Source organism: Halyomorpha halys, unplaced genomic scaffold (genome assembly GCF_000696795.3).
Source record: "Halyomorpha halys isolate HHAL.00 unplaced genomic scaffold, Hhal_1.1 Scaffold3311.1, whole genome shotgun sequence".
Lineage (NCBI taxonomy): Eukaryota > Metazoa > Arthropoda > Insecta > Hemiptera > Pentatomidae > Halyomorpha > Halyomorpha halys.
The window spans coordinates 24910-34061 of record NW_027111766.1 but is presented as its reverse complement, the minus strand read 5'-3'; the positions used below and the strand labels follow the sequence as shown (position 1 = coordinate 34061).

General features: G+C 30.0%; 1 protein-coding gene across 1 annotated transcript in view; it reads left to right on the top strand.

The window, feature by feature from the left end:
• Positions 1-9152, top strand: part of r-l (rudimentary-like) — an 11108-nt gene that overhangs the window by 1003 nt on the left and 953 nt on the right. Inside the window, exons 3-9 of the mRNA XM_014437703.3 lie at positions 1430-1552; positions 1634-1754; positions 3978-4254; positions 5695-5876; positions 6456-6575; positions 6876-6985; positions 8533-8642. Coding sequence (XP_014293189.1) covers positions 1430-1552; positions 1634-1754; positions 3978-4254; positions 5695-5876; positions 6456-6575; positions 6876-6985; positions 8533-8598 — 999 coding nt within the window. The 3' untranslated portion in view covers positions 8599-8642. The remainder of the gene's footprint in view (positions 1-1429; positions 1553-1633; positions 1755-3977; positions 4255-5694; positions 5877-6455; positions 6576-6875; positions 6986-8532; positions 8643-9152) is intronic.

The following is a 9152-nucleotide window of genomic DNA, read 5'->3' as shown; positions in this document are numbered from 1 at the left end:
ATATATATGTATATAATGTTCAATTCATTTTGATAAGAAAATTTTGGATTCTTGCATTGTAATGTAAATCAAGGACAATCGATCAAATTTTTATAGCTCTACCTTCTAAGAGCACATCTCTATGATAAGATTTTGTAATATATCTAGTCCATGAGCTAAAATCACTTTGCCTGTAAAGCAGCCCTTACTCGGCCAATATTGTATCATTTATTGAAGTGATAAAAATTCCAAACATCTTAGTAAGTAGGCATTGATGGAGAGAACTCTGATACTTACAGTGTAATTGTGTTTTTCAGTATTCTGTTGTCAGTGAATATTGGTTCTACAGTATTTACAAGCCCAAAACGATTCAAGTTTATGTTATTAAAACATTAATTGGATTTAGTATTTGTTGTAGATCAGAAGCGTTATCAAAATTATTTTATATAACTTGTTAGTTGTCACAAACAAAAATAGAGAAGGTTGGAAATAGGAGGTAGAACCAAGCTTGCTTGGTTTCTCTTTGTTTTTGAGCTTGTTGTTATGCATAAGCTCTATGATGGGTGACAGTGGCTTAAAAGAATAATGGCTTTTTTTTCAGGCAGACATGAGGATTTTTGTGAAAGTTTGATCATTGAAATGCATATTGCTCTTAACTTCCAGTTAAGTTGTAAAATCATCCACCCTTTCCTTAGATAGATAAAATTATATCAATATCATCCAAGATTATGCCATTAGATGAAACTATTTCCTATTCCAAAGCTTCCAAATGCGGGAGTAAAAAGATGGTTTAGATGATCTGTTTAAATTCAATTTTTGTGATCCAAACTCATCATATCAGCAGGTGGCAGAGGCACGACCTAAATTATTCTGTAATAAATGTAGGACAACACTATCAACAGTGTCACTTAACTGAGCTCTCATGGCTTCAGCAGTCCACCAACTAATGAGGAGGATATCTTAATAAAAGTTAATATAAATGTTGACATATTTTGAAATTTCCCACTGAAACCAGGCTACTCAACACAATTACTAACTTGGGTATATTGTCTATTTATATATCCATTCATATTGTATTAATAGAAACAAAATATGTAAATGTGTGTAGAAATCCATGGAAGTACATACCCAAGAACAATAAGGTTGAAAACCTTCAACTCCTAGCCATCTTTATATGATCTTACATATGTAAGATGATCGTAATATGATCTTACGTATTACACTTTCTTTTTACTTGGTTATGTATCAAAACTATTGTAATGTATCAGTGACTTGTGTTTCTATACACTGTATGTTTATTTCAAGTTCCACTTTCATGTTTTAAGACATTCTGGGTGAAGTTTTTTTTTACTTTCCTAACCTCTTACAGTCTCAAACTATCATCTTTTACATGAAACACATTCCTGCAGCATCCAGTCCCATAATTATTTTATGATTTAATCTTTTACAGGATCTTAGACATGATGGAATGGTTGTGACTGATGCTATAGTAATCGTAGACCGAGAACAAGGTGGAACCATTAATCTAAATAAAAATGGAATCAAAATGCACAGTCTTTTTACTTTGTCTGAGGTATTAAGATGCAAATAATTATTTATAATTAGCTTGCATTAAGTGGGTTTAGCTGTTATATATTTTATTATTTCCCTCTAGATCTTAGAAGTCCTTTTTTCTATGGGAAAAATAGAACAGAACACTGTTCATAAGGTTTCAGATTATATTAAAGATAATCAAATTTTTCCTGATGGAGTACCAATGCCCAAGAAGTCGACTCGTAAGTACATGATTTATTTTATATATGTAAATTGAGTTATTTACTTTTTAGATTATAAAGGTTACACTTTGGAAGAAAACTACTATTTATAATATTTATCTTTATATTCTTAAACTCAGAGTTCCTGTTTAGATTTATAGAATTCTGTTCACTCAGACTTTCTAGATATGAGTATATTATTAAGCATTAACATATAATTTACATTGTAAAAATAAGACATAAAATTCATTATTTTTATGGACAGTATAAAAATACCACTGGTAGTGCCAACATGATTAATCAAAAAGAAAAAAAAGTATCTTGATTGCAACAAATTGTTGAGTTGTTATCTTGGCAATGATATACAGCAGTTTCATATACTTTGATGGTGATTTTAAATATTTAAGAGAGTATATCAATTCTTCATATTCCCCAATTTCTTTTTGTGAATAATGAAAAATAAATAAATATTGGTTTTTAATTTTAGTATTTTCTATATTCTCTTCGTTAACTGTTTTCAGAATATCTAACAGACTAAGTATCAATAAATTTTGTTAAAAAATATGATTAAATGGAAGGTTCTGCTACTTTTATTGAATAATTCTGTTATATCTGTAAAATAAGATCGTAGCGTTTTTTGCTGGTGATTTCAATAAAAACTTCAGATTCTTGTAAAAATTCTTAATCAATTATATATGACCCATTTTGATCTATTACATGTTGCCATCTTCCAGGTACTTTTTTAATTCCGTCCTCCCAGAACTTCTCAGATTTTTGCCCAATGAACTCCTCTATGTGTGTTTTGCAGTCCTCGAGCAAATTAAAGTGTTTCCCGTTAAAGAGAGTTTTGAAGGGCCCGAAATAAGTGAAAATTTGTTGGGGCAAGGTCAGGTGAATAGGGTGGGTGAGGGATCACATCCCAGCCAAACTCCAATAATTTCTGCCGGGTCTGCAGACACTTGAGGAAGGGTGTTATCGTGATGGAAAACTATACCTTTGCGATTAGCCAATGCTGGACGCTTTTGCTCAACCACTGCCTTTAATTGCTCCAACTGAACAAAGTATACTGCAGAATTAATGGTCTGGTTGGGCGGGAGGAGCTCAAAATAAAGGACACCTTTCCAATCCCACCAAATCCACAGCATAACATTTTTTTTAAATATATAATCCTGCTTTTTGAGTTGTTAACAGCGGGTCTCTTTGTTTTCCTCACAATATTATTGTACTGGACCCACTTTTCATCCCTAGTAATCAACCTCTTTAAAAATGGATCATTAACATTGCGTTTCAGGAGGGAATCGCTAATGGATATGCGGTCCAATAAATTCTTTTCCATCAAATTATGAGGAACCCATATATCACTTCAAGAATCATATCCCGCAGCCCCTTAATGGCCCTGATGATTGAGACACTTGCATGAGATATATTAAGCGTTTCTGTGATATCCCATGTCGTAGAGTGAGGGTCGTCTGTGACCAATGCTTGAATTTGGTCATCATCAACAGTTGAAGTAGGACCTTAGTGCTTTGCATCTTCCAAGTTAAAATTTCCGGTTCTGAAGCGAGCAAACCACTTTTACTAAGGCATCATCGCCATATACACTGCAAACTTTGCTAACCATCTGTGCAGCGGAATTTCCTTTTCCAAAATAAAAAATCATTAAATGACAAAAATAATTTTTTTTTGTCTTCTATTTTGAGCAAGCAAAATACCTCTTAATGATAAGGAATCTCGGTCAAAACTGATTCATAAAAGCACCTTAACTAACCCTTTTTTAGAATATAAAAACATTATTGACCAAGTAAACATGATTTTATAAACAGAGAATTTAATTGAAATATTGAAAAATGCAACGAACATGTTGAATATACTATTCAGAGAAAATTTTCTTCATATGATATGAAAATATGATGATCAACGAATTATGTAGGTAGGGGGTTTAAAAAAATAAAATAAAATTTATCTTACAATTTAATTTTTTTTTCAATTCAAAATTCAAGACAATTTTGGTCCCAGAATTGAACAGTTGTTTATTAAGTGATGCAATCCTAAATGCTATAGGCTGTGCTTGAGTTATTATTTATTTATTAATTGTTTATCTGATAATAAATTTTATTTCATATCTTAATTTTGTTTTGTGCTGACCCTTTCATTTCATTATAGTTAACACAATCTATAATAAATTAGTTTTTAAAAAGTTTGTATATGTATCCCTTTATAACAATTAATGTATACCGTTCTCAGGTGGTCGTCTGGAACAGACATATTCTGAAAGAGCTCAGCTTGCCAGTTGTTCCCTCTCAAAACAGCTTTTTAATTTAATGGAAACAAAGAAGAGTAATTTGTGCATTGCTGTTGATGTATCTAATAGTAAAGACTTGCTAAGGATAGTGGAAGAAACGGGAGAAGAAGCAGTAGTTATCAAAACCCACTATGATGCTGTTGCTGATTGGGATGAAAATACAGAAAAGCAGCTTGTTGCTCTATCTCAGAAAATGAATTTCATTATTTTAGAAGACAGGTACAATGTAACCATGTTTATCCCCTCAAACTACTGTACTTCATTTAATTCAATTATTGATTATTCATGGTTCCGTAGATCCCTTGTCATAGCATCCTTTAAACAATACTTATTCCTGCATCACTTCAGTTATCAATTAATTGTTACCTTCTTTGTGTAAGCAATATCAAATTCTGTTAAAATCTTTTCTAATCTCCTCAAAAAATTTCTTAAAATGCATATAAGTAGTTTATGCTTTATCAATGAAGTCATATGAATTAATAAACTCATCATATAAATAATTGAAATTCTCTAAAAAAATTGTAATTTATAAAAATAAGTAACTATTTTTTTATCTCATCAAGAGGAAGTAACTTATTTTTGTGAAAGTTATTTTGTTCTATTGATTTATCATATTGTTCAGGGTTAGATTAACCCAATAGACCTATTAGGACTGGGCCAACGGAGGCAAAGCTAGTAATTGATTTCTAGGTTTGCTTTCCTTACATTGAATTGGGAGATGTTTTGATTAAAATTTAGTATAATTCTAAATAATATTCTCTTACTCTGTTACAAAATTTTAGTTGTTTGTATATTTTTTAGCCCTGATGAAGCCCTGTATAGTGGGATGAAACATAGGATCATAATAAATAGTTTATTTACTATTTAATTAAATTTTACTGCACCCAGACTATCTCCTGTTTATTAATTAAAATCGGTCAATCAACGATCTTCCAGTAGATATTTTTATTGTGAACATTATATTTACTATATACAGCTCATTATGAATTAAAGGTTAGAAGATAAAATTCATTGCAGTTATTTTTAAAGTAAATTTGGAAATGATTAGTTAACTGGATGCACAAAGCCTGGGGTTTTTTATCAGCTATTTAACTCGTGTAATACAGAAAAGTATGTATATTTATTTTTCTGGGTATGAGTTTAGAGCTAAATAGTAATAATTTTTTATTTAGCAATGTGTAATATAATTCATATATTTATTTATTTGTTGATAAGTATCAAACTTATTTCCTTACTATTTAAAGTTGTTATCATCATCAAGATTATTTTTTTGTGGAAAAATACCTGGCCGACCACTTCCCATTCCTAAGGTAAGAAGTGGTGGTGGCAAAAAATGTCAGGCCTAGGGGCACCCAAAATTTAATTCCAGCCTTGATATGGGTTTATTTCTTTCTGGTTTTTATACCTACATATTTTATAAAGTATTACTGAACTGTGGGCCAGTGTTGGGCAAAAGTAATTACAATTACATAAGGGCATAATTTGTAATTGCATTACTTTGACTGAACTATTAATTATGTTTGCAGAACATGATTAGAATTACTGTGTCTCATCAAGTTGTTACAATTGCCATTTACAATACTTGTAATTCTAATTACTTTTTCCTCAACACTGTTGTGGATTTTCAGTCCATCCTAACTTAAGCACTATATTTTATAGGAAGTATAGTGATATTGGAAATACTGTTAAACTTCAAATGGACCGTGTAGAAAAATGGGCTGATGCAGTAACAATGCATTCTATTGCTGGTCCGACTCTTATACCAGTTGCTTCAAAACCTGTATTTTTAGTTGCACAATTGTCTTCAGCTGGCAACCTCATTTCTGCTGAATATACTCGAGGTAACAAGTCAATTTTTTTTAATATTCTTTTATTTTTATATGTTAATAAAAAGTGGTAATCATCCGCCATTTTTCTGAAATATAAGCAAAACCGAGATAGTAAATTTAGCTATAAGCTTTTTCTTGGTGTCTAAAATATTGAAAATAGTGTCACATAATTTTTGATTATTCCAAATAATAATTTTTTAGGAATTAGTTTTGAGAAAATGCAGTAGAAATGAATTAAATGAACAATTTTTTTTATTCAATCAAAACAAGTTATTATTATTTTTTTTTATTTGGCTGATCCCTAATGAATGATTATTTGAAAATTTTCATAACTTCCAACTTGTGATAAGACTTTATGATAAATTTATGCCAGTTCATTCATTCTTTCTTAATGGTATCGCTTGTTAATTAGTTATCTGAAATAATTTTCATAATTTAATGTATGATTAAAGTTTCCCTTCATCTTATCAATTTTAATTTGATATTGGATTTCGAAAATTGGTTTCAGAACTATTTACTGCATGGTAAATATATAGCCTTGTCTGAAGAACTGTTATATGTCTTTGTGTGAATATTAGTTTTCTATTTTAGCTACAATTGAATTCGCTGAGAACAATGGTGAAAATGTCATTGGTGTTGTTTGTCAAGATGCAGCTGTTGTGAAATTTCCTGGTCTCATTCAACTCACTCCTGGGGTAGCTGTTAACAAGGGTATTTTTATTTGTTATTCCTACATAAAATATTTTCATTTTTTAAAAGTTGTCATGATTCTCATTTTTATTATTTGCTCAAAATCATTTTAAGCTTTTCTCTAGGTTGTTAAATATCCTACTGCTTGCAACTGTCTAGCAGTTTGTGTATTAATTTGATTAAATTACATTTTTAGTTAAACTTGCTATAAACATGCTTTATGAACTATTTAAAGTTGTTCTGGTATATTTTTTTCTTCTCTCTCAATAATTTAAGCTCCTTTATTCTTTGGATGGCATATTATAATCTTTCATATCATAGGTGTTGATGCCCTCGACCAACAATATACGACTCCAGAGGAAGCTGTCCTAATTAAAGGTGGTGATCTTATTGTGGTAGGAAGAGCAATCACCACTAGTTCTAATCCAAAGGTATTAATTTAATTAGTTATTTTTAATAACTGTAAGCTAAACAATTCTGACTCTACTGGAAGAGCTGCAAGCAATAAAAACCTTTCTGTATGCATTTTTCTTTGTATAGAATGATCTTTTGTAATTTATGTAGGGAATGCCAAAAAAGTTTTTTAAGAAGTACAAATTTAGTGTACTTTAATTTTTTGTTTTAAAAATATTCAATTTTTTTAAAGTTATTAATCCTATCAAATTTTTCGATATTGGTTTACAACTTTGAAGTATGTGATTGACCAAGACTTGATTTGTCCCATCTTTTCTTTCCTCTTCTTAAATCATTTAGCCTTGACAAAACTGATTTGTGATGTATATTCGCTAACATGCACTTAATACTTGTGTTAATACTCCTCACTAATGCAATGAATTTTCCTATAACATGAAAAATTAATTTTAATATTCAAACTGGTTCTGTGTGTGAACTTGCTCATAATCTAATCATAAGAGCACTTTCATTGTTTTTTCAATCGTACAGAATAAATATCACCAGAATATGAAATTCAGTTGGGCTGTTTTCTGTTTGCACCTGGTATGTAAATTGACCCATTTTAAAGGATTATAAAAGTTTGGTTCAAAACAAGGGTGACGGGAATATGTTAGAGGTGCTCTATAGTTGGGAATAAGTCAGGAATTCACTGTCAATTTTTTAAAGGTTGGAAAATTCATCATTAGCTCTAAACTTCAATATCTTGTTTTAATTTTTAATATATATTTTGTGATAGCTAATTTTGGCTGTACTATTTGAGGCCCCTTGACAAAATCTGGAATTCTTAAGCTTAAATTAAAGCTGGAATTATTAAGCTGGCAGGAATTCCACAAGAAGCGAAATCTAATTTTGCTTACATTTTTCGATTTATTGTAATTGTAGTACATTTATCTACTTGGGATCATTTCCCAAATAGGAACATATATGTTCACCTTGTGAACTATTTGTTACCTATTTTTTCTTGATGAACTATCGAGCTAAACTTAACTACATCCTGCTGGTAAGTGATATGATCTCGTTTTCATCCATGCCTATCATAACATCATCAGGTTACTCTGAACCATTCTGACACCCAGAAGCAAGCTTGTTTTTTATTGAAAGCACTTGTTTAATGACTTTATCTTTTGAAATATTTAATTGTATGCATAGTTCCCTTGTTTTAGGCCATTGTCAATTTTAAATGATAAAGGAAGGGGTCACCTTGTACTTTCAATCTTCTTTTCGAGTTTTGTTTTCTTTTACTCTTCAACATTAGCTTTGCATACCTTTGAAAACTCTTCTGACACTCTTAACCTTGCAACCATACATCAAAAGTTGGTCAGGCTTAAATTTGGCCTTGTAAGTAGACATTTATTTCCTTCATGAAGAGCCTCCAGCCTTAATCTTTACATTCTGCTTAGAGTAGCTTAGTAACCTGTAGGATTTTTTCTTTGATTCTTTGAAATAAAAGTATTTGATCTAATCTACTAATTTTATGAGTTATTTTCTACTTAATGCATTATTATGAACTATTTAATTTTCTCAGGAAGTGGCAAAGGAACTCAGAAATAAGTTATGGTCAGCTTATGAAAAACGAGTGACAACTAGTTGAGAAGTTAAGAAAAAACGCATCTCTTGAATATTAATTTATTCAGGGTAATTGTTTTAATTTAAAAAATATATGAATATTTTATAATATATTTGGTTTATATATATGAGGAATATTCTATCAAAAGGTAGTTTATCCACTTTTGAAAAATTGTTATTTCTCTTTGACAGAGGAAATTTAAGTATTGAAATATTCTGAATAAGTTTTAGACATAGAATTTTAATTTATGAACAAAAGGTTTACTTTTGAGAAGGGAATATACTAACTTTGATATAATGCTCATATATATATATATTGTAATAATTTTAAAAAATATAAAAAATAAAATAAAAAAGAATCTTTACTCGTTTTATAACTTTTCTCAAATATAAGAGATACTTGGGTTCAAATTAAGAACTTTAATATCAAATAGATAATATAATTTTATTATACAAAAAGAAAGACTCTTAATCTCAGGGCGTGTGTTTGCTAGACAATCAGAATACAGATACAATAATTTCTCTTAATTTAAATTAAAATCTATTTTACACATGTATCTATTATTATGCATACAAAAC